Source organism: Marmota flaviventris, chromosome 8, assembly GCF_047511675.1.
Source record: "Marmota flaviventris isolate mMarFla1 chromosome 8, mMarFla1.hap1, whole genome shotgun sequence".
NCBI classification, from domain to species: domain Eukaryota; kingdom Metazoa; phylum Chordata; class Mammalia; order Rodentia; family Sciuridae; genus Marmota; species Marmota flaviventris.
In genome coordinates, this window is record NC_092505.1 from 77,290,462 (window position 1) to 77,316,846 (window position 26,385).

Genomic DNA, 26,385 nt, shown 5'->3' on the forward strand with positions numbered 1-26,385 from the left:
GGGACTCGATTGTTAATAGTGCTGTCTCTATATCCTACTTGTAGAATGTCTGTATGTATATATATGATTATTCCACATTTATATTATATACTAAGTATAGCTAATAGCCCAGGTATTACTCTTAAATGTTTCTCCTAATACCGGAAATACAGGATAGTTTAAAGTATATTTTATGAATTTACTCCCATTTCAAAGAATAGATTTGGTTTACTGGATAACCGAAAACAGTTTCCTCCCTAACTAACAAGGTTTCATTTTACATTTTTAATGTTCTGATGGTCTTAAGTGTGTCTCTTTCAGATTCTTTAAAATAGTCTATGGAATGTTTTTTAAATTGCCCAAATTCTTTTTCTTTTACAAATGTAGATTGGCCATAATTTCAATCTTTATTTTACAGAGGGAAGAGAAGAGACAGTTAGAATTTCACAGAGGGAAATATGATGATTTGTTTTTGCTGTTGTGCCTTTTTTTTTTTTTTTGGTGTGTGTGGGAAAGGGTGTGATGTCATCTTGTCTCCACCCCCTGTGAGTAAGCCCACAGCACAGCTAAGTGCAGCCGCCTGCCTCTGTCACTGGGAGACCATCCACTTAAATGCAGCTCCAGGGTTGCGAGGCACCCACCAGCATCACTCCCCGGGCGAGGTGGCAAATGCAACATGCTCTCCAGCTTGGGGTGTCTACTTCTCTGTGGAAGTATTGCACTTGCCCTGGGAAATGCACAGAAATTGCCAAAAGGCAAGTAGCTCTGATGTTTTATGTTTTAAAAATATTTTTAAGAGATACTTGTTTTTAAACTGTTAATATTAAATATGATCTGCTTTATCATATGGGGGAATAGATTTATGCTGCAGAAAGTCAAAGTTCAAATGTGTGAAGGGTTTGCTTAAACTATTACTCCACACTCCCCATTATTTACTTTTCAATTGCAGCTCTTTATGGCAAAAATGAAAACCAACTTCTTGGTTGGGTATGTTCAAGGGAACTGGAATGGTATAGTTTCAAGTTACAGTATTTGTATATTGAATCATGTTATGTAAAGGGCTATTATAATTTGTCAGTTATTTGCTGTTTTTATCACTCAGAGACTAAACCAGCACAAGTTTAAAATTTAAAAGAAGCTAATTCTGAAATCTGGAACCTTTGGCACAAATCTCAAGCATACCTGTTAACCAGGAGGTTGAGGGAGTCTAGGCAGGTCTGACCAAAGTATGGTCACGCGCTAAGTGGTAGACACTTCTCTCCAGTGGAGTTTGGAAGAGGGTTTGATGTGTTGGACAGGACACTCCCCCTTTCTCCTGCCTAAACTGCTCTTATTTTAGTGTTGGTATTTTGTTTACAAATGCCATTAGAAGAAAATTAAGTTCTCTAAATTTAGACCTCAAAAATGCTTTAAGCCCATCGGCACTAAAACAAGAGGCTCCTTCCTCTCCTGTCTTTGTACAGAAATCTTGTGTGTACTTTCGTTCCTTTGCAGAGGTACTTTTGGAAGCCAACTTTAGGTCTGTGAAGGCTTTTATGGCTGAAGACTGCTGTAGTCAGCAGGATTATGAAAAACAGGCTGGAATTTACCGTACAGTTATGATGGAAAATATTGGAGGTAACCCAGAGCCACAGGCTTGTCAAAAACCTGGCGTGCATAATAGAGTCAAGAAAAGTTGTTAGTGTCAGAATATTCAGAAGATCTTGCCTGGGTCCTTTCCTGGAGGGCTCACTCCAGACTCATCTTCTCACAAGCAAAAGCTGCTCTTCTTTCACTGGGTAAAGTGAAACTTGAATCCAGAATGTGAAGGCTGAAGCACTTGGCCGGTTGGTATTTCACATGATGATGTGAAAAGCAATAAAAAGGCGAAGTAAAACTTCTCAACTTTGATCAAATAATTATGCAAAGAAAAAAGAAAAGCAAACACTATCAGATCTTTTTCTTATACCAAGAATTTTGTTTCTTGGTCATAGCAAACTGTGATTGAAATAAGTCATGAGCTACCGGCATTTAGAATTGACCCTTCATAGTGATAAAACATTTAACAATAACATATCATTTGAGAGGAGTCTGGGGTTTTTCTCCATCTCAATACCTATAGATGGTTTTATTTTATTGTCTGTTCACCAAGTAGAGATGATAGCCAAAATTTGGTTTATTGCAAACTTCTGCAAATTCCAAGTGCTTTAATTATTTTGCATTCACTAAAAGCAGATCTCTTAATACAGTTTGCCTTTATTTTCAATGGTAAAGGAAAAAAAGAACCATAGTTGTAAAAAATAATCATGAAATATTTGTCTATTTAATTGAGTTTTAATCTGAAGTGTTTTCATCCAGGTTCTTTTGTAAATTAAAAAAAAAAATCTGTTATAAAATAAATGCCATGCCTCACTGTTTTTAGTGCTATTTCAAATCATGGAAGCTACTGAGGGATTTTTAGCTGAAGTCACCTTTCCCAAACTGTGTTCCAGGAATAGGTGTTCTGTCCTATGATGGGGGGGGGGGGGGGGGGCTATGTGTGACAGTGGGCAGGCAGCTGTTTTTTGTCAATAACTTGGGGAACCTTTGATGCTTTGTCCATATAGGTTGGGTATTCACAATAGATGTTAGCATTTTACAATTTTTAACCCATTGTTTCTCAAATTCATTTAACTTAAAACCTGTTTTTTTTTTTTTTCCCCAGTATGATGGTAATAATATCTTGCCAGGGGTTTGTCTGTTCCAGAACATATTTGGAGAAATGCTGGGCTATAATAGGATTTAAAAAATGAGAAGGGAAAAAAAGGTTTTTCTTTTTTTTCTACCTAATTTAGAGTTAGTTAAGGACCATGTGTTATTTAAGATTCTCATTTTTCATAAAACAGACCATATTAACAGATTTATAAAACAAGTGAATTTAACTACACAAACAAGTCTATTATCCTCATTTTACTCATTTTGCCACAGACTGATAAAAACTTCATTACAGGCCAATATTTGGAAATCACTGGCTCAGCTTGACGTTTATTTTCTAAATGAAGGCATCCAAAGAATAGAGAAGTTGAGTGATTTTTCCCATGTTAATGGCAGAGCCAGGAGTGGATACTGGGTTTCTGATTAAAAATCCACTTTCTACCCTATTTCCCACTTGGTAAGCAGGGTCCCTCACCCAAATCTTAGGCATCATACCCTATAGCATATGTGAGAATGCTATCCTTCTTGTGAATAAAATTGATTCTCATACAATGTTTAAAGTTCATCTTAAATTTCACATTTTCCTAAGACAAAGTTACATTTGATACAAACATTTATATATATATATATATATATATATATATATATATATATATATATATATATATATATACACACACACACACACACACACACATATGTGTATATATATATATATTTACATATATATGTATTGTTTAATTATTTGTAAGAAATCATCTGTTACATGTCATGTGCCTATATGCTAATGACTATATTCTTTGGCAAGTTACTTTGCTAAGCCTCAGTTTTCTCATCTGTAAAATGGGCAAAATGGTACCTATCTCATAGTATTTTAGGATTAAATGAGTTAAGAGATGCATAGATTTTAGTAAAGGGTCTTATACATAACTGGCCTCCAATAAATTCTTATTCCTAGTATAAAGGTGGCTCTATATTGAGTGCACACTGAATAATATATGATCTTTTGTTGAAACTGTAAGATAAATCTCTGAGATGGCTTTGTGGTGTGTCATTGGTGGACAGGTGGGGTGAGATAGTGACCTACTGTTTTGTGTGACCACTGGGCAAATCATCTGCCCCCTTCCAGTCTGATTGTGCTCCTTGCATGTGGGCAGACACTCTCCAGGAAAAGCTGCACCTTTGCCTTAGGATCAGGGTTTCAGTAGAGAAAGAGATGGGAAAGGCTGCATGGCTTCTCTAGGTGAGAACCACTTGAACTTTCAGGAGGACAATTGGACTCTAACACATAGGCCCCTGAGATGAATCACGTTGTTTTGTACCTTAGGAAGCCCCTGTGCTCCAGCAACCTTCATAACCTTTATTCTTGCACCATAGAAGTTTCTTCTCCCCATCACACATATGAAAACAAAACCACACGGAATAAAGGGAGCCAACAAAATCTTATAATTGGACATCAGAGGCTTGACACACCTGCTAAAACTCCTGTGTATGGAGGATTGTATTCAGCCTGAAGGCAAAGGATACTGTTATTAGGCAAGTCTATCATACCTCTCTTTAAGGCACGTGTGAGGAAAACCACAGAGGAGCATCGAGTAGCAAGTATAGTCACATGGTCAGGGGGCCTGGGGATCTTGGGTGTGATTCTTGTCATGTGGCAAAGGGAATAGGTAGCTCGCTCTTTGTCTGAGGTTTTACCTGAAAAGGTAGACGTCTCTTAGTTCAGGTATTAAAAAACAGGAACAGATGATATAACAGTGACCATCATCATGGCTATTAGCTACTACTGCTATTGTTTTCATTCTCATAGATGACATTTTTTAATGTGTACTACATGTGGTACACATTATATATTATTTTTCTGAAGAAAAGTAAATAATAGGTATTAATAAATAATAATTATTTATTATTATTTCCCTGTCCTAAGATGGAAGAGATCTGATGGTTCCCCTTAATTATTATTTATTAATAAATAATAAATATTTCTGTTTGGCTAGCAAAGGAGAAACATAGGGGACTCCTGTCCCAAAGGCTGTGATTCTGCCTATCATCAGGAACAGGGGGCTTTTAAAGAGGTGATTTAAAGGCTACATTCCACATGTTCACTAGTCAATTTGGGAGACAGTCATTTCTGAGCTCTTCTGATACCATCCCCAAATTCTGGATTACTTTGTTTCTATGGTGGGTTTGTACTCAAGGACAGATAAATCTGCCTAATATGGGGGAAGAGAGGTAATCCTGTTTCCCATGAGATTAGGGAGTAGGAGAGTTTAAGGAGGAGGAGGGAGAGAGGAAGAGAAAGAAATGTGTCCATTTTAAAAATAGGTTGCAGTGGCAGAGCAGCAAGGGCTATATTTAAAGCATAAAGTGGACCACTGTTATATTTCCCCACTGTCAATTTCCAAGTTCCACTTCTGTGGAAAAATGGGTGATGACATCTCCAAACTGCTTCCTGTTGAAAGGGGATGAAGTTGGGGGAAAGTAACCCAAAGTCCTTGGTCTCTATCAGGTGGGGTGTGGACAGTTAAGGGTATTTAGTATCAGAGCAGTCCAGAGGTCCACAGTAGCAGATGGCAGGTGACTGGACAAGGCATCCATAAGGCAGGGATCATGCTAAGATGATAGAGCTGCATATTTTTAATGAGCTAATTAAATTGTCTAAATCCCCCTGCAAAGTGGGTATCCTATTGCTTGCATTTTGTAAAGCATCAGATTATGCCTCCACGTGTTTAAATAACTTTGCCCTAGCCACATAGCCAGCATGGCCAAGATATTTCCCTTGATTTTGATGAAATATCAGCTCTGTAATCTATGTAAAGATACACTAGTTATAAATTCTACCCCATGTTTATGGAGAGCACTGAGACTGGGGAGACAAAACTTGACACCTGTCTTCAGGCAACTGGTGTTAGTGGAGGAGATGGGGTAGAAAGGGATAACTCCAATAAAGTGGCATCCTTCTCCAATTTGGGTGAAGCACAGTGAATTTTGAGACTAGCCAAAAGGACCAAATCCAGACTGGAGGTGCCAAATATTATAAAAGGCACTCAAGTAGAAATGTGAAGGACAAATGCATTTGGGGGCAAGAAGAAGGATGGCTGAAAAGTGAGGGGCCTTCCCAACAGAGATGACTGCTGGGCTCAAACTCAGCAATTACTAAAGTATTGAGAGGGTAAATGAAGACCAAGAGATCCACAGGATGCAATCGACTATGCCTTTCTTGTCTCTGTTCTGAGTCCTTATGATTTATTACAAAGAGGACTTAGAACGTTATCTTTGGAGAGGCAGGCTTTTCTTGTTCTGTAAACTTTCCAGCCACTCATCTCAGTACTGGCCTTCTCAATCTTAACTTTGACAAAACAAAAATGTGTCACTCTAACAGCACATTCCATGTCTCCAAAGGGTGGTTGATACTTGTGAGGGTTTAGGGACCATCAGATCTCTTCCATCTTAGGGCAGAGAAGTTGGGAGGTTGATATGGGGACTGCAAAGTCTAGTGGAGGGAGTTCTGATTTTATTTGAATGTTTGTGTATTGCTAGGACTGTATTAAAGAGTACATTAGAAGGAATAGCCCCGCTGCTAAAAGAAAAAAGTTGGGAAACCATAGAATTATTTTAGTATTTTTTAAAGCTCTAAAGTTTCTTGGCAGATTTATTGCTATGTTTGTTTATTTGACCACTGATTATTGAACATCTACTAGGCAAAACTGAATGAGATTCAGCTGTGTTATAAAAGAACTTTAAATTAGGAATGTAAAAAAAAAAAAAAAAAACAACTCAAGGTTTAAAAATAAAATTCCCCTAGATTAATGATATACATCATTCGTTTAGTTTCATACACTGTTCAGTTGGACAATGAGATACAAAATCTTAAGGAATTTTAGCTTCTCTTGATTCAAGTTAATGAGACAGAGCTGACCACTTGAGAATAGAATTCATCAGTACTATATTGTCGCAAAGAAGATTAAAATGTTTAGGTAGGTTCATGCGAGTTGATGAAGGGTTTTGCTAAGATGAAAGTGAGACCTTGAGTGAAGGGACAACCATTCTTGAGATACAACCATCCATTCTATCTGGGTCACCATCCTCAGAAAGAATTCCCTCTTAAGTATTCCCTGATTGACATTTGTAAAGGTAGGCGTAAAAGAGGTGAATTTAATAAAAGTTATGTAAAAACAAACATAAAAATAAAAGTTAAAAATCTAATGTGATCAATTGCTAGAACAATAAAATAAAAACAAATCTGTTAAAAAATGACCAAAAGTGTAAACAAAACAAAACTAAAAACTGGGTGTGGTGGTACATTCCTGTAATCTCAGCTCCTTGGGAGGTTGAGGCAGGATGACTGCAAGTTCAAGGCATCCTGGGTAACTTGGTGAGACCTTGTCTCAAGATAAAATAATATAAAATTAAAAGTCTATAGATGTAGCTCAGTGGTAGAGGAATTGTCTAGTACGTGTGAAGAGCCCCTGTGCTCCAGCAACCTTCATAACCTTTATTCTTGTACCATAGAAGTTTCTTCTCCTCATCACACATGAAAACAAAACCACACAGGAGTAAAGGGAGCCAACAAAATCTTATAATTGGACATCAGAGGCTTGACACACCTGCTAAAACTCCTGTGTATGGAGGGTTGTATTCAGCCTGAAGGCAAAGGATACTGTTATTAGGCAAGTCTATCATACCTCCCTTTAAGGTATGTGTGAAGAGCTGGGTTTAATCCCCAGTACCCCCGCCCCACACACAGTAAATATAAATAGTATCAGCTAAAAAAAAAAAGTTCTAAAAACAAATGGAAAAACAATGCATTAAATACATACATTTCATTAAATATAACCAAATTACCATATACCAGGTTAGGTATTTAAGGCTGTGCTTACGTAAATGATCTCTTTTTATCCTCACACTTGTGAAAAGTATATTGTTAGTATCTTAAAGAATATGGTAATTATATTTTTGCATAACAAATTTCCATAAAAGCAGCTTAAAATAATGCATTCATTGTTTCAAACTTGCTGTGGGGTAGGAGTCAGCCTGGCTCAGCTGGGTCTTTCATGAGGCTTCCATGAAGGTTCTAGGGCTGAGTCTCATCTGAAGGCCTGGCTGGGGAAGGATTCCCTGACAAGCTAATGTGGTCAAAAAATTCATTTCCTGAAGGGTCGTTGGTCTGAGGGCCTCATTTAATCACTGGCCTTCATTGGCCAGCGGTCATCTCAGTTCTTTGTCAGATGGGCCTTTCTACTATGGCTACTTGCCCAGAAGAGTCTGCAGGTAGACTTATGTAGCCTAATTGCAGAAGTGAAGGCCCCTCTCTTTTGCCATATCTTGTTGGTGAGAAGAAAGTGAGAGGTAATTATATTCTTAGATTATCTCAGAGTCTACCTGCCACAAAATGTTCAATGGTAGCTTGAAGTCACTAAGTGATATAGCAGAACCATGGACATAGGAAATCTGACTCCAGAGGACACACTGGTTTGAGCATAATTACTCAGTCCATCAACTTCCCACAGAATTCAGCCATTACTGGCAGATGCTCAGTAGGCAAACTGCTTATTTGTGTCCCTCCATAGTTGGAGTTGATTCTAGGAAATTCCCGAAAATTGAGGTAAGTATGTTAAGAATGCAAAGGCATCCAATATGAATCTTCTCCGTATGCAACAGGCCGATTGGCACCTAGATTCCTTTGTTGATACAGAAACCTTTAATTCTGTTACTTAGGGCTGGATAATCATACTAGCAAACACTAAGCCTACCTGTGTAGGTTAGAAATAGCTGTAGGCTTTAAACTAAAAACTACTCTGGAAGTTCCTTTTGATAGTTATCAGGCATTCCTGCCTAAGAATCTCTTTTGTAGCCTCCAGTTTACTTATTCTTGGAAGTTACATTTAACCATTATTATTATTTAAAATGCCCAGGAATAGCTGTGTTTTGGTTTTAACTGTCTTTGCTAAGTGTTTAAGATGAAGTAGTCAAACTGACTTTTGTTTCTATCTATCGTTAACAGTCAGCTGAGTTTCTCTGTAGTTCATCAAGTATGGTTAATCCATATAGGGGGCCACACAAACCAAATTCCCTCAAAATAGAGGAATTGCTTTCATTGATGCCACCATCTCTCAAAGGAAAAAACATAATCAAAAATGATTTTTAAAAATCTGAAAAAATATTAAGCAGTTAATATGTATGAACTTGGTCATGCAGTCCCAGTGAAAATGTGCTTCAGAAACATTAGTAGAGTGGCTTTTAAAGTAAATGGAGGAATTATAATGAGGGTAAATTTGTGGTTGGGGATAGAAGGTATACTTTTGTTACTAGATGTGATGGCGGCAACTCAGAAAATTTTCTCTCAGATGCTATTTCATGTTAATAAAACAGCAGTTCTTCCACGTGCTCTCAGGAAACAGAACAAAATTTAGGTAGTACAAAGAAATATTCTCAGCATGACACTCAGAATCTTGTAGAATGTTTAATAATACTTGAGCACCCTGTGGGTCTTTTATTTAGCCCATAGTCTCTTCTTGTGTTGGAAAGATTTTAAAGGTTTTAGGAGGCACATGGTAGGGAAGGTTGGCTTGGGGGTCTCTGGGAAAGTTCTGTAGGTAGCAAGACTGAATCAGGATTTAGTTCACTGCTCATAATATTTACCTGTGTTTCCCACTGAAAACCTTCCATGGCGAGATAGTTATGGTATGTAATAGATTTTTCTGACCCAACAGAACCCTGATTTATATTCCCTGGGATTTTGCTGGAAATTTGGGATCCTCAGAGTTAGTCTGAGGTTTGAAGCCATCTTAGAACACAAGCTATAAAGTCAGCTAATGTTCCTCTCACCAGAATTCTGGAAAAAAAAAAAAGAGGTAGAAGATTTGGTGCTTCCATAGATAGTTTGTTACCATTCTCTAGTCAAGGATTATGCATCTAATGCCCGTCCATTAGAAACCCAGACCAAACTCACCCACATCAAGCACCTTCTGATCAGATTAGAAATTACTTGTAGAGAGCAGCTTTGCCCACTTCAAACCTTACCTTACCTTTTCTTCTTTTAACATAAGGTCACCAGTATTTGTAACATCCATCACAACAGTTCTAATCCTGGCTGCACATGAGGATAACTGAGTTTTCAAAATTATCAGTAATGCTTTACTACCCCTGCCTCATCACAATTCCATTAGTCCAGGGTAAGAGATTTTTAAAATATTTCTCTGGTAATTCCAATATGGCCAGAGCTATAGAATAACTAATCAACATTTTTTGAAAATGTGCATGTATAAATACTTGATAAATGCTCCTGGAAGAATATAGAGTAAAATTTAAAAGTTGCAAGTAAATTATTTTGCTATTTGAATTTTACTTTCTATCTAAAAGTTATTATTGTTATTTTTTGCCTGATTCCAGGATTTTAAAACACTATTTGGAATAATTTTTCGGGCTTCCTTCTCAAAGTACAATACAAAAACGCTTAAGATTAAGATTAACATTTGTTTTTAGTATTAGGACATAAGTGATATTCTCTAATTTTATAAAATCTCAGAAGCCAGATCTGAGAAGCTGTGACTGATTTCCTTTATCGGGACTGAACTTACATTTATTTTTGTCATCCAAGTAATATTTTAAAATCATCATATAAAGATTACAAAGAGGAGTAGAACAATTTCTGCCTTTGAGGAGTTTGAAATCGGTTCTATTTGACCACACAAATGTCATTTTATTTTATGTGAAATCATCAGTGTCTTAATTCTTTGTCCTCATTTAACAACTGAATTTCCAGGAGTTAAGCCATTCCACCGTGTTGTCATACACTAGCTTTGATATACATAAAGAAATTAATTCATGTAATAAGTAAGACAAACCAAGACCTCATGAGCCCATCAGTGAATAACTGATGAATTTTGAATTTTGAATAATGAATTTCCCTCCTCGCAAAGTCCTGGTCACATGATTTCTTTGGGAAATGGTTTCTTTCATTGTATACATTACCATATACATTCTGGCTCATCTTCTTCTGTTTTCAGGACAATTTTTGAGCACATAGGAAATCTTATGACCTAAAACCTCTTTGAAATGCATTCCACTGCATCTTCAGAACACGGAAAGGTCTTTCCCTTTTGAGCAGTGCACAAACGCTTCTGAGGATCTGGAACTGGGGTGCTTTTGCTTCCAATGTGATGCCAAGGTGGAGTTTCAGATTTCCTTTTTCCTTGAATACCATCCTTTGATTTTTCCATTCTGTTGGTTGGTAAGAAAATGTTCTGGTTCCAAGGGACTCACTGAAAGTACACTGTGCACACGCATGTGAAGGCTTGCAAGACCTCATAGGCCTTCTTTCTGAGAGACCCAGATTCTGTCGTTGAAGGAGGAGTTTGGGGTGGCTGCCAAAGTCTTGCTGGCAGAGAACTCTGGAATTTAGTCCTGCTCCAGTTATGCTGTCAGAGGAGGCAGGACAGTTCCTTCTCCTTTCACTTTCCAGATGGAGTTAAACTACCCCTAACCAACTGGTTTAGGACAGTATATCAGATAATCTGAAGTCTGCCCCTCCGTTCCTCTTCTGGTCCATCTTCTTCAAACACCCCCTGATGATCCTGTTACAGAATTTTGCTCTAACTGCTCATATTTTCAGTAGCATTAGAAGGAAAGTTTTGATGGATATACTTTCTTATTCAGGTTTATCCCAATCTGTAGTTTCATTAAAAATTGAGAAGGTAAGTATTGAAAAATAGCAATATAGTGTTCTATTAGATTGAAAATATCATGATTTCTTGCTCATTTATCTTGGCATCAGCAAGCTTGAAAATTCACTTATATTCATGTGATGAGCTCTGGGTAAAAGCACAGAAGTAAATGTGAACCTGTGAACATCAGAATTCTTCCTCTGAAAAAAGAGTATAATAAATATCAGTTCTTTTTTTTTTTTTTTTAGCTTCCACAAATAAATGATATTAGGATGACTTTAATGGCCATAGTAACTTTCTTAACCAAGGTAAGAGGAGATGTGGAGACCAGGCGCACTTTTAAAATCTCTTTGCCTTCTGTGGCAATGAGAGAGGGACATCTGCTGGAAGCTCCACAGTCTGGAAAAGATGCTGAGAGATGAGAACACCTTCTTGCTGGGTGTCAGTGGTTAATGTGTTGGGATCTGCGGTGTGGCAGCCTCACACTGAAATGGGCTCTGAGCAGGAGAGTCAAGCCATTGTGGATGCTTTAGACATAACCCTTGCCATCAGCATCACGCTTTTGTTCCCTTGTCCATCTCTCCCTACATGTATTGGGAAAGTCCTGCTCAGAATAGACTGGCCCTTTATTGTCAAAGATTTGGGAGCACACGTTGTGGTTCTGGGGAGGCAGCCCTGCATGACTTGCTTTTAGCTAGGTGCTTGCTATAGTCTGTCTGGTTGAGTCCCAGGCATTGGATTGGTGACTGATAAATCACCAGATGGGACCCTTTTCCAGCCTCCCTCTTTTCGTTCCTCATCCTTCTCTTTCCTAAACCTTAATCCCTTTCTTTTGCCCTGCCTCTTCCTCCTGCTTCCCTCTTGTCCTCTTTCCCCTTTCTCTCAACACTATAAGAGTCCTCAGAGTATTCTCCTGGCTTCCACCCGCAGCCACTCCTGCTGGCCACTTTGGCTCATGCTTTCGCCTCACAGCTGACTCCCCATCTGTTTGGACGCACCAGGAATCATCCTTTAGAAGACAATGCACACTTTATATCTTTTTCAAGGCAGGATTATTATTTCTATGTCATGTTAAGTGTTCTATTAGATTGAAAATATCATGATTTCTTGCTCATTTATCTTGGCATCAGCAAGCTTGAAAACTCACTTATATTCATGTGATAAGCCCTGAGCCAATCAGATCGCACCAACCCTAACTGCATGTTCACACCATAGTTCATTCTTAAGTAGCCTCAAGTATAGCACATGTATTATGTCCTGTGAAAGTTGGCAACAATACACGCATGACAAAAGCTAGATATTATAGTGTCATGGTGTAAAGTTGGTTTTGTGTTGGTTCTATTGTAGTTGTCGTTGGATATTTTGAAGCAGTTTTTTTGTAGTTTTTCCCAAGACTTATATTCAAATGCCATGTTTTTCTTCATTTGACTTGTAACCAACATTTCCATGAAACTGAGCTTCTGTGTAAAGTATCCCCAGGAAATGTGATCCTCTCGTTGGCAACCAGATCACAATTGTAGGTATTTAAGTTCTTTTCGACATGCCAGCTTCCCTCTTTGATCTCCATTCTTGGGCTCACGGTTTTCTTTGCTGTACTCGACAGATGTCTTCCAAATTTTCCTCTCACTTCATTAACAGCCCTCCTCTTTCCTGCTTTCGTGTCTCTTCAAGTTCTGATCCCTATGCTTGGAAGACCATCCACTCTACCTTCCATAGGAACTTTGTATAATTTCTTGGCATTTAGACTTTTTCAACCATAACCTATATTAATAATTGAATAAAAATACATATAGTCAGTCCTCCATATCCATGATTCTACATATTCTACATCTGGGGATTCAACCAATTGTGGATTGAATGTTTTTGAAAATAAAATTTCATCTCTACTGAACATGTGAAGGCTTTTTTTTTTGCCATTATTCACTAAAAAAAATAAAACAACTACTTACAATAGCATTTACATTATAGTATGTGTTATAAATAATCTAGGAACAATTTGAAGTATTTGGGAGGATGTGCATAGGTTGTACACAAATACTACACCATTTTACACTAGGGACTTGAGCATCTATGGATTTTGATATTGGTGAAGGATTCTGGAACCAATTCCCCATGGATGCCAAGAGAAGACTATGTATTAAGTTTCCAGATGTGTGTGTGTGTGTGTGTGTGTGTGTGTTTGCATATGTGTCCTGTGCTAAGTTGTGCTGGTTCTCCTTGTGATACAAATATAAATGTTTTTATAAATATGTATAAACATGTTATCTATAAATACATAATATATATTAGGTGAAAGTCTGTGAGAACTAATTGAATTTGGTGTGATATTATTGATTTTTGATCCACATATTAAAAATAGTGATTTAGTATTTTGCTCCTATGTGTAACAATCCCATTACAAAACCGTTTATAAATAGTCTTACCCTGAAGCAAGTGACATTTTTATTATCCTGTTTGGGAACAACTCAAATATTGATATTACAACTGAATCACTAGAATGACTGACTAGATATATATCATTGAATCACTTAGAGGTGTAATAGTACTTCATACTATAGTTTAGCCTAATTTTCTTCTCTACATATTCTTGACAAATTCCATTTTCACACCTTTTTATGAACATCTCGGTGATTTTTACAAATATTTTCAGGTGCCTTTCTCAGCTATTTATGAAGAACATGCATTGAGTTTTATAATCCCCTAAATTTGTCAGCCGAATTGCATTATATAACACTTGTTCTTAATTGGCCATTCGACTCAAGCATCTGTTTTCACTTATGTCGGAAAATTAAGACAACAAGCATTTACTGTGGTGTTTTCCAAAGTCGTCATAACCCATGGCTCAATGTCCTCTGCAAGGGTTTTGTGGTGTCCCAGAAACATCCATTTCAAATATTCCTTTTCCTGGCTGGAGGTTGATAGGCCACAAAGAGACCACAGACATTAACACTAAATAAACTTCCTGTAAATTATCAAGTAATTTAAAAGGCATTAAAGGATAAGCATTAGCAGAGTTCAGATGCTTTTAGGGATATCTCTTTCCAGGGACTTTCTTATTTCGTGAGTGTTTGTTTCTTAAAAAGAGAGAGAGGGAGAGGGAGAGGGAGAGAGAAATACTTAATCTCCATTTATCTACTCTGAGCCTAAAATCTCTTCTTCCTTCATGTATTTGCATTCTATATCCCCAAGGCCTGCTTTCAGACCACAATTAGATGGGAATTGTAAAAGAACAAACAAACAAAAAACAACTTGAGTTTTGTTTTATTGAAATTCAGCTTTTTAACCACCTGGAGAAAATTATTCTTACACTCAGTTTGAACATCCCTAATACAAACACTGAAATACAAAATGCTCCCAAATCTGAAACTTACTAAACACCAACATGATACCACAAGCGATAAATTCTACCACTGGACTTCACGTCATGGTTACAGTTAAAAATGCTAAAATTATTGTGTAAATTGTACCAAAAATAGTGTAAAAGTACCTTCAGGCTATGTATATAAAATGTACATGAATCATAAATGATTTTCATGTTTAGACTTGTATCTTATTCTCAAGTTTTCTCATTATATATATGTGAATATTCCAAAAGGCAAAAAAAATCAAAATATGAAACATTTTTTAATTCCAAACATAAAGGATAAGGAATACTCAACCTGTATTGAGAAACATGGAATTGCTGAATGTTCAAGCTGTAGTAAGCATCAGAATTTCTACATGAGCTTAAAAACTTAGAATGCATGGGTACTGTTGTCTGTAATCCCAGCAACTCAGAAGGCTAAGGCAGGAGGATCTAAAGTTGAAGGCCAGCTTGGGCAACCTAGTGATATCCTGTTTCAAAATTTAAAAAGGATTGTGGATGCAGCTCAGTGGTAAAACACCCCTCGGTTCTGTCCCAGTACCAGAAAACAAAAAGTCAACTCAGTATGCTAGGTCTCATCACTAGTTTCGAATTTGGTAGATCTGACATGAATGTTGAGAGAATGACAATTCTTAACAAGTTCCCAGGTGATAATAATGCTGCTGATCCTTACACCTTATTTTGGAAACCATGGACAGTAAATCTTTTCAGAATGAAAAGTTCTACATCATCCATCGTCACCATTCTAAGGCAACTCAGTTTCATGTTCTGATAATCTGCCTGCTAAACAACTACCATTAATGATTCTGATGAGATTAACAATATATTGAAAAATAGTACTGATCTTTTAATATAATCAGCGTTAAGCAGTGGGGCACTAATTTGAAGAAAGTGGCTTATATACTCTTAGCTAACTTACTAAGTTTTTTACCTTAAATTAAGACTTTGTGTTTAACATTGCTTTTTATTTTGGATTATCTAGTCTGGAGAAACTCTGCTTTCTGCAGTTCAGTATGTAGTACCTATCTATAGGAAAAGTCTGACTTGTGAGAATGAGAACAGCTAGCTCTTATGGTAAACTTGCTGGCTGCCTTTTAAATTTAGAATCTATCTTTTACCACAGCTAGCTGGAGCCCTAGGCAGCATTCACTTAATGTAACCTTGTTTGGTGGTGATTAATGTTTAAAACTTGATTGAAAAGGTTTTGGTGACATTATAAGCTATTAGTGGGAGTCATTTTGGGTATACATGTTGAAGTTAATGCCTAACACTAGCTAAAGGCATGTGTAACCCAAACGCAAGAAAAGTATAACCCAAACGCAAGAAAAAATCCATTATAAAGTATGAACAGTTGACCAGGTCAATGAAGATAAATACAATTGTGAAACTCAAAATAAACTTGGTACTTCACATAAATATTTTCTGTCATTTTAACTTTCACAGGCTGTCAGCCAGCCTGTCAGCTCATATTGGACATCAGCCTATCGTGAGCATTAGCTATGATATTTGTACTTGGCAGCCAGCTGAAAATCTTGTACATGTAGCTTGCAGGTTAGTTTCTTTTCTTGGGACATCCATAAAACCTTTGAATTAGTTTATATTTGTGGGTCTGTGCATTTTTCAGGAGTATTGAGTTTTGGATATGAAGCTTTTCAAGAAGTCTAAGAGCCAATAAAATTTAACTGTCTAGACAGATCCTTTTTACTCAGAGAATTAGAGTAGGTCAAGTAAGTGGCTAGAAGAACATGCAGAGACTGCAGAGACGGTTATGGGGTGTTTATGAAAAACTTCATAACTGAGATGTGAACACATTTTAGTTTACATAATTAATTTTGATGTGGCTGAAAAAATTTAAGCGTGGAAATAAGAGTGTCCAAGATGGCCCTTGATTGTTCTCACCTCCTGTTATTCATGCTCTTATATGTATGATCTTGCACCCTAAATCAAGGCTGGCTCATATATCCATTAGAACACAGAAATACGGCAAAGATCTGCGACCTCAGAGGCTAGGATGTAGAAGACTTTGTGTTTAACAGTGCTTTTTATTTTGGATTATCCAGTCTGGAGAAAGGCAGCTGTCATGTCATAAGGCGCTCATGCAATCCTGTGGAGAGGTTCATGTATTGCTGGACCTAGAATTCCTGCCTATATCCAGCACAAACTTGCTAGCCACAGGTATGAGCCATGTTGGAAGTGCATGCTCCAACCCAAGTCAAGCCTTCAGATACAGCCTTGGCCAATATATTAATGCAATGTAGCATTAGATGCTGAGTCAGAATCGTCCAACCGAGCTGTTCCCAATTTCCTGGTCCACAGAAACTGTGGATAATAAGTGCCTTTGTTGTTTAAGCCACTAAGCTTTGGGTTAATTTTTAAACTCTACAGGGAGTGTATTTTCTATCTTTAAATTTTTTTTAAAGGACTATTTAAGTGGAAGAAATATAGAATGAACTATGTTTATAAGTTTATTTATTGGCATACAGTTTTGAATATGTAGTTCTGCCTATGGGCCAAAAATAAGTGAGACTAAATTCTGGAAGAGAGTTTTTGGATCAGTTACCTTTGCTAGGACCATGAAACGCTGGGCATAAATGCTAATTAAGTGATTGTAAAAATATAAAAACAAATATCCCTTTAAAGAAAACTCAGTGTTTGATAGTGTAGAGCAGCTTAAAGACCATCTTTTCTGAGGGCTTCATAAATGGCCTTCTCCTTCATTCCAGAGGCTAGGATGAGTTTTAGGCCAAGGGTGTGGATCTGTATTGGTTCTGCTATAATTTAGGAGAGTCAACCTCTAGGCCCCAGATAGCCTAGAGAGAGCCAGATCCAAGATCCACCCTGTAGTTGACCTACATTACTGAGTTCCCCTGAGGAACAAATGGGCCTCCTGGGAAAAACCTGGGTCAGGCCAGGCTCTCATCTCCTTGGCCTCAGCTTCAGTCCCATGGTGAAGTTTCTGCCTTGGCATTCCTCATGGAATTTTGTCTCCAGGGTAGGCATTATGAAATTTCTTATCTCTTATAAAAATCATTTTATAAGCACCTAACAAAATAGGAAGAATAGAGATATAAAGAAGAAAAATGGGTACTGTCCCAGTGTAGTTGATATCCTAGTAAAACGAATTGACAAACTAAATAAGGTAAATAAATAAATAAAGGCTACAACTGAGGAACAAATAAAGCTAAATCTGGCACAGGAAAAAAAGGAATTTATTTTGCATGGGAAAGTTGGAAGATCTTTGAATAAGGCCTTTTCTGCCATTCTGCAGGAATTTTATGGTATTTCCACAAGTGTTTTATTTTTAAGAAGCTTCATGTAGGAAATTTTTTTCTATATTCTACCTACAAAGAGTGAGCAAATTTTTCTAACTCCAAACCAGAATATGTAATATATGTAAAGGTAGTGCCAAAGACACAGGGCTCTGTGTAATGTTCTGGGGCTCTCTTTATTTAAAAAAATATATATATATAACAAAACATAAATTTGGCGAAGCAGTTTCTATCCAAGACCAAACCTCAGTCTGCGTCTCTAGTCTTTTTTACTAATGTGTTCATTGTTCAGGGAATTGCAAGGCCTCATGTAGCTTCTTGCTTTTGCTTAGATTTAGGGCATGTAGAACTTGACCTTCCCCAAATGTCTTATCAGAGTTGCCAAGGAAGGGCTGCTTTTGTAGTAAAAACAGCTCATTTCCTACCACTCCTTTTATCCACCCTCAATAAACATACCGAATTAAGCAAGAAACATAATCAGGCTTTTGAATCAGACTATTTGTGAAGGATATGGTGGACAAAGAAAAAAGTCAAAGCAAAAAAATGGAGTCAGGTCTGAAAGTATCATCACAATAGTCAGGTGCCACTGGAAAAATCACAACTGTGACAGAAATCAACTGTTGTATAACCCTTTTTCATCCTGTCCTTGAAATGTGGGTGCCCTTCATCCTCACTGGCTCCTGGATGGCACTGGGGACCCCTTATCAAGAGGTCTGACTTTTAGAAGTGGAGGTGTACAGCTCACAGGTTGGATTTTGTTATCTTGCTTACTGAAGTTGAATTAAAGAACAATACAATAAGGAAGTATCTTCTAATGATTGACTTTTATCTACATATGCACACGTTTTTTGCCTTCTCAACATCCTGATTTCTTTTTGTTAAGACAGGTAATTATAATAATGTTCTTTACAAAATTTTCTGTACTGTTACTAATATGTGGAATGATTAAATAATCTCCAGACTGTTTAAAAAAAAAAAAAAAAAAAAGGACTAACTTCTTGTCCAGTAGGAGAACTCTCTTGCCTGGGCTTTCCACAAACAACTTGTATATTGTCTTTTAGAGAACAAATATCTCAAACAGCATCTTGGGCAGGTTTGGCTTTCTAGAATATCCTTTCTTGGGATACCTGTTATCCTACACCACATCTTGGAGCAAACCATGACTTTTTTTTTTTTTAACATTACTCTGTTAGTAAATATTCTGATGCCCTTCAATAGATGAATGGATAAAGAAACTGTGGTATATATACACAATAGAATATTACTCAGCATTAAAAGAATAAAAGTATGGTATTTGCAGGTAAATGATGGAGTTGTAGAATATCATGCTAAGCAAAGTAAGTCAATCCCCAAAAACCAAAGGCTGAATTTTCTCTCTGATAAGTGGATGCTGATCCATAACAGGGAGGGGGAGGAATGGGAATAATGGAGGAACTTTGAGCAAAGGAGAGGGAGAGTAAGGAGGGTAGATGGGGGCAGGAAAGATGGTGAATGAGATGGACATCAGTAACCTAGATATGTGTATGACTGCACATATGGTGTGATGCTACATCCTATACAACCATAGAGATGTAAAGTTGTGCTGTAATTGTGTACAATGAATTAAAATGCATCCTGCACTCATATACCTCATTAAAATAAATAAATTAAAAATATTCTGTAGTTATAGCTTAATCTAAGGAATAAGAAAAACATGACTTTTAAAATCCTTTTCAAATTTAAGCATGCAAAGATATTTTCTGATTCCTACCTGATTGCTTCATCCAGTCTGATCACTTTTTTAGTCTGTCAGTTTTAATCAAGATTTAAAATAGTTCTGGCTGGGCACGGTGGCTCACTCCTGTAATACCAGCAGCTCAGGAGGCTGAGGCAGGAGGATGGAAAGTTCAAAGCTAGCCTCAGCAAAAGTGAGGTGCTAAGCAACTCAGACCCTGTCTCTAAATAAAATACAAAGTAGGGCTGGGGATGTGGCTCAGTGGTCAAGTGCCCCTAAGTTCAATCCTCAGCACCAGAAGAAAAAATAATTAAATCTTTTTTCTTAGAAACCACATCTTTTCTAAAAGATAATAGACTAATTAATTTGCTGGAACCCACACTGATTTTTTTTTTTTTTATCAAATGGGATAAAATAAGGAAATTGGTTCCATTTGCCTGACACACTTGGAGTATTCATATAAATTTAGTATTAACTCCTTTTCTGCATGTCCCTTGCATTCTCAAATCAACACAACCCCAAATCCCACAACCTAAATTGAATGCCATATACTTTTTTCTTCTTTTGGCTTTAAGACTCAATTTCAACCTGCTTTAAACACTTTGATCTCGAGAGAAAGATGCTAGACAAATTTGGGCATCCCATATTATGCAAAAAAAGGAGAAAGCTCTCCCTTTTATCCATAATCACAATGTGATTATGGATGCATAAGAAGAAAAGTAATCACTGAACTTGGAAATAAAAACCTCTATTTTAGGATTTACTTTGCTTTTAATTGGATGGGTATCCCTGGAGGAAAAAAATTAATTGCTCTGGGTCTTAGTTTTCTCATCTAAAAAACACAGAGCATAATACAGTTGATTCTCATTGTTTGCAATAGTTATATTCTATAAAGTTGCTGCAAACATCATATTAGCCAAAGCTGAACAATTGCTTCCATGTTCCTGTGAGCCTCTGGTCATAATATTTTCATCAATGGATAGGTATATTACCTAGTTTTATTTGGGTTTCTGCTAGAAGATACCTTATTTAATATATGTTGTTGATTCTTTAACATTGAAGTCATGACTGACACACTATTGCTCATGCCTGAATGAAGTTTACCTCACTCAGTTTTTCTCCAAAAGGCGGACTGTAGCTTTTGTGTTCAGAAATACTAGGTAGCCTGTCATCATTACACTTAGGGACCATTTCAAACAGTTAAATCTCCAATAAAAAGCATAAAATCGGGGAAACTATAGCACTAAATATACTGTGTGAAGGACACTTATTTACAGTCTGACAGCTGAAGAAAGAAGGCAGAGAGTCACCTTGGTCAGCCTCAGCTGGGAATGTGCACATGGGGTGATTCAAGTTTTTCACTGCTTTGAAAAACCTGAGTGGACGTGTCCACAGATAACTGTAGAAGTGCTTTGAGTATTGACTTGGAGGTTACAAATAAACTTTTTAAAGTAGAAACATTTGCAAACATGGAATCTGCTAATAATGTGGATCAACTGACTGTATTTGCTGATCTTGCTGGTTGACGGGAAAGGACATGGTGATTCTCCTTATTATTATTTCCCAGCCACAGCCCAAGAAATCTAGAACGTTCATTTGGAAGAAAAGAAGTCTCATTGCTTGGGCCTCAAACACCATAAGCATATTAGGGAAACTGGAAAGCCTATTGCAAGTGCTTATTTACCTTTAAAAATATGCATTAACATGGAGATAACATCAGAATGAAGAGCCTTGCCTGTCAAATAATAAGTTCATTGTTTGATTTCTTTAAGGTGGGTACAGGCTTGTTGGAACCTGGTTGTTTTTGTGCATATTTGTGGATTCCTGTAGGGCCATTTTTAAACTCAGTGATCATCCATCACTTTTCTTCTTGGCTCAGAGTAATTTTTACATCTTAAAGGTGCTTTGTAAATATTTGCAATCACAGGTTTATTTGTAGATTCCTTTCAGTTATAGATAGTTTTTGTTCACATAAAAAATTAATTTTGCTTTTCAGTTTACAAAGCACTTTCACATTATTGTCTGGCTTATTTTAATTTCCATGGCATGAGCTTTATTATAAAATGGTACAGATGTTGTTTGAATGTCAATGCTACCTTTATGAAATTAATGGATTTTAGATACATTGTGCTACTGAGGTGAAGTTACCAGGTGGCAGAAATGTTTTCATGGGAGTGCAGTGTCACAGGGAGAGATGACATTCCATTTCCAGTTGCCCTTCTTTCTACCTCTTTTTGGAAGGCACACCCTTCTTGACTGGCAAGAAAATTCATTTTAATTTCCACTTTAAAATCTATTTTGATGACATTGTTTTTAATTCATTTATTAAAACATATGGTGTCGTTAGTATAAAGAGAAACATCCTGATAAGCAGAGGAGTAAAATTCAAGTTCCATCCACATTTTTTAACATCTATCAAACATCAAGATTTGAACTTGTTTCTTTCATTCCCATTGCATGATATAAATCATAATAAGGCATTTTTGATAATGCAGGCAGGGATGGGGGATGATTCAGAATGGGGTGGCTGGCATAAATGTGGAAGGGCATTTTGCTTAGGGGGCCCACCCACATTCTCACTGCTCTTCTTTGAAGAGCTGGGGCCCCTGATATGATTTAGATATTAGGTGGCTCCTAAAAGCTCATGTGTGAGACAATATAAGAAAGCTTTCAGGTGAAATGATTGAAGTTTAAACCTAATCAGTACATTAATCCTCGGATAGAGACTGACTAGCTGGTAACTAGGCAGGTAGGGTATGGCTGGAGGAGGTGAGTCCCTGGGTGTGCCTTTGGAGTACATATTTTGTCCTTGGAAGGAGCTCTCTGCTTCTGGTGTGATGTCCTGAGCTGCTTTCCTCCACCACACTCTTCCTCCATGATGTTCTGTCTCACCTTGAATCCCAAGGAATGGAGTCAACTGTCTGTGGACTGAGACCTGAAACTAAAAGCCCCTAAATAAACTTTTCCTCCTTTAATTGTTCTTGTCAGGTCTTTTGGTTGCAGCCAAAAAAAAAAAAAAAGCTTACTAAGACAACCCCTAAAGACACGTTGCTCCATTCCAGACTTGCCTTCCGCTGGCAGGGCTGTAGGCTCCAGACCATCCCATCACCATGCTCTATCAAAATGTCTGTCAGGACCTCATTCCTAACAAGAGAAAGCTCTATTTTTAAAATTTTATTTTTAATTAACAGGAATGAATTGTATATATTAATGGAATTCAGTGGGATGTGTCAGTACACTCTCACTTATAATTAGGAGTTAATAGTTGGTGACAGCTCAATGTCTTATTCCCCTGGGACAGTTGCTTCTTATCTAAAGGGATTGTGTAGATAAAGCCGTAATGCAAGAGAACCAGGTCTGTCTGCTCTAATAGGAAGATTTCAACCACCAGGTGTATCATAGGGGAAGAATTTTTTAAAGCATATGAGTCATCCTTATGTCTCCTAAATCTCATCAAGTAAGTGATCACCTGTTCTATTTACCTGTCAAATGGGTCCTGGAAAAAGCACCAACCTGAAGACAGTCCTGAAAAAGATAAATGTTTGCTTAAAACTTGTGAGGACTATTAGAATAAGGCTGTATATTGAATCCAGAAAATGGTATCAGTAGCTACCAAAACTGCTCAAACACACCACAAGAAAGCACTTCAAAGGTCTCTTTACTTGATGGACTCCTCAGAGTAACTCATTTTTAATTAGGATTTAAGGGAGAACTCTTGATGGAGCATGTGCCCATGTAAGTGCCACTGTCTCATTGTTTCATTATGGAGATGAAGTAACAGTTACTAACAGGTACAGTTCCCAGCCTCCTCCATCTCTCTCTTCTCCACTCTCTAAGGAGTTCTTCCACCTTCTCCACTCTCTAAGGAGTTCTTCCACCTTCTTCACTCTCTAAGGACAGGAAGAACAAATGCTATGGGACTAGAGAAAAGTTTTCAGCACAAGCTAAAGAGCTACTCTCCTCAGTGGACTGCCCTGGGAAGAGAAGGTAATAAGCCAGGAGCTCATTGGCTCTCAGCTTTGAAAAGGAGTCTGGGGAATCTCTTCAGAGTAGGTGAGAACATGTAAATTGAATGGAAGCTGGTGTGTTTCAAGTTCTTTAGCTTTCCTGAATATTTGAAAAAGAATAGATAAGACCCCAGATCCCATTCTGGCTCCATAAAAATCCCTCAATGTCACATTACTTTGCAACTAGTTACCTGGGAGTTGGTTTTATGTTGTTATACTGTTTAGTGTGTGTGTTTGAGGAGGAACTATAGCTTTCCCCCCAGGTATCCAGCTGGGCACTCCATTTTTCACAGGAACAAAAACCAAGATATTGTAAAGCCAAATTGATGCTCCTGATTTTACCATTGAACATTATTATGAAATTAGAAGCCTAACCTCTGTTTTCAATAAAAAGTCAGTAATTCATTCAACATATATTTATTAATTGCTTACTCTATTACTCAGGCCCTGTAGGTAATTGGATGAAGTTAGGATCGTCCTTTCCTTTTTCCCATAACATAGATATGAATAGCTTCAGAGGCAGTTGACCATGCGGGCAGATAGCCTGGAATAGAACTGGGGCTGCAGCAAGACTTCAGAGGAATGGCTAAGATAGACTTGATCTCTACTCCCATGGGAATATTCTATTGAAAAAAGTCTGTCCCCTATTAAAAAATATAAAGTTTGTGAATAAAGCCCATATAATAATGTTCTCTGAAGAAAGTTTATACTATAGCTTTTTGACTAAGGCTAAGTTTATATGAACAAGAAAAAAAAAGTAAAGAACATATTTTCCTCTAAATTTTAAAAGAAACATTAAAAAAAAAAACCCACATCTGTGCTGCTATTATTGGGGATTTCCTCTGACTTTTGGCAGATGATTCACAAAAATGAGTTAACACTCTCAGATGTGGACTCCTCCTATTCCACCCTGACTCTATTCCAGCAAAATCCATTCTTTTCAAAAAAGCATGTTTCCCCCCACCCTTTGATGGCATAGATCTGTTCTTCTCTCTGTTCAGAGCTATGTCTTGAGATTTGAAGATTCTAGTGTTTTTCTTATTGTTAAATGCACATTTTTAGAAAAAATGTTGTTCTGAGGATAGCATTTATTATTTATGCTTGTAATTGATGCAGATTTTTTTCAGTTTTATAATAAAACACAGAGTCAAGGATTTGCTGTTAGGCATGTTTATTGGGTAAGCCTATGCCCTCAGTACTTGGCTCTTGGTCTCTCTGCATGGGGCAGCAGAAGGTGCCTGGTGCGGGTCTGGGTTGCTGGGCAGGATCCCAGGGTTCCATTTCTAAACCAACACCATTGGTTAACTTTAGAGCCCTATTTAAGTCTTCTAACCTTGCTTGGCTTCATTTATGTCAACTTTAAAATGAAGATCTTAGTCTACAATCTAAACTCCTCTCTGTCTCTAAAACTCGGGCTATTTTACTTACAAAGGAAGATTACTTTGGGAATTGACTTGTGGCCTATTGCAAGCTACATATGTGGATGTCTTGGCTCTGACCCAGGACTGTGACTTTCCTGCTTCATCGTTTGCATCACTTAGATCATGTCTGCACCTCCCCACCCTTTTTCAAGTACTGGATCCACGTAAGATGAGGCAATAGTGACCCCATTGGTTAAATGAGATTATATTACTCTTCCAGTGGGGTCTGAAAAAGTTTAACAAATCCCATAGGGCCCAAATCTGTAAGAAAAGCTCACATTTGAATGATAACCTGAATTTTTTTAGGACAACAAATTATATTTGAGATCTCTCAAATAGATTGTTCCAGATTTGTTTTTCTTGATAGGATTCTGGGATTCAAATACCTGTGTGTTATAGTAACAGAATAGAAGACTGGAAGTAACTTCTGTCATTTTCAGAATACGAATCAGGTATGGCCAGATTGTTCTGTTAGAATTCTCCAAGCTCATCCATGGCAGCTCAGCCTGGGCCTGCTGAACTCCACCGAGCCCTGTTTTCATGCCAGTTCATAATTTGATAGCCCCTTCCCAATCTCATTCATTTTAGTCAGTTTTCTAAAAGCTGTGGACTACTGACCTAAATAGTTACTATTTTTGTGTATGTGAACATATATTTTTGTGAAGGCTAGGCTGAATTTAGTCAAGCTATTAACTTATTGTAGATTAAAATTTTATCTCATAAAATATATGTTGAGATACTTTTTCCTTTAAATTTTTTATTTTGTGGTACTGGGGATCAAACTCAAGCCCTCATGCATGCTATGCACAATACTACTGAGCTACATCCCCAGCCCAAGGCATTTCTATTATTAGACTAAGTTAGCAACATTTGAATATCAAGCTAGTTGAAATCATTCTGCCTTATGGATTGTTTTTACATTGATTAAAATCAGAAAAATGCAACAAGACATGGACAAGTCACTATAAAATTGGAATTATTTTTATTTCATATTCACTTTAGTTTTATTTGTGATATTGGTGCCCCAAAGGTTCAATAGTTCCAACATATCAAAGTAGCATCAATAATCTCAAATGTTTGTTTTAACAAAATATTAATATAATAAAAACTTGACCCATCCTTTCAAACTGTTGAGAATCAAATGATGTTTACCCTCACTAATTAGAGTTTAGAGCCCCAAACCTGAGAGGATATACAGCTTAGCTATCTCTTTCAAGGATGAGAAAATTAAGGTTAAAGAACATTAAATCAATTAACTATGATCACACTACTAGTCAAGAACAAAACTGGGT

At 37.2% G+C, this 26,385-nt stretch overlaps 1 protein-coding gene across 6 annotated transcripts in view; it reads left to right on the plus strand.

The window, feature by feature from the left end:
* The first annotated feature begins 561 nt into the window (after positions 1-561).
* The window catches only part of Abi3bp (ABI family member 3 binding protein), a 242,906-nt gene continuing 217,082 nt past the window's right edge, over positions 562-26,385 (plus strand). For all 6 annotated transcript variants that reach the window (XM_071615402.1, XM_071615403.1, XM_071615405.1 and 3 more), the window contains exon 1: positions 562-734. In XM_071615402.1, coding sequence (XP_071471503.1) covers positions 656-734 — 79 coding nt within the window. In that variant the 5' untranslated portion in view covers positions 562-655. The remainder of the gene's footprint in view (positions 735-26,385) is intronic.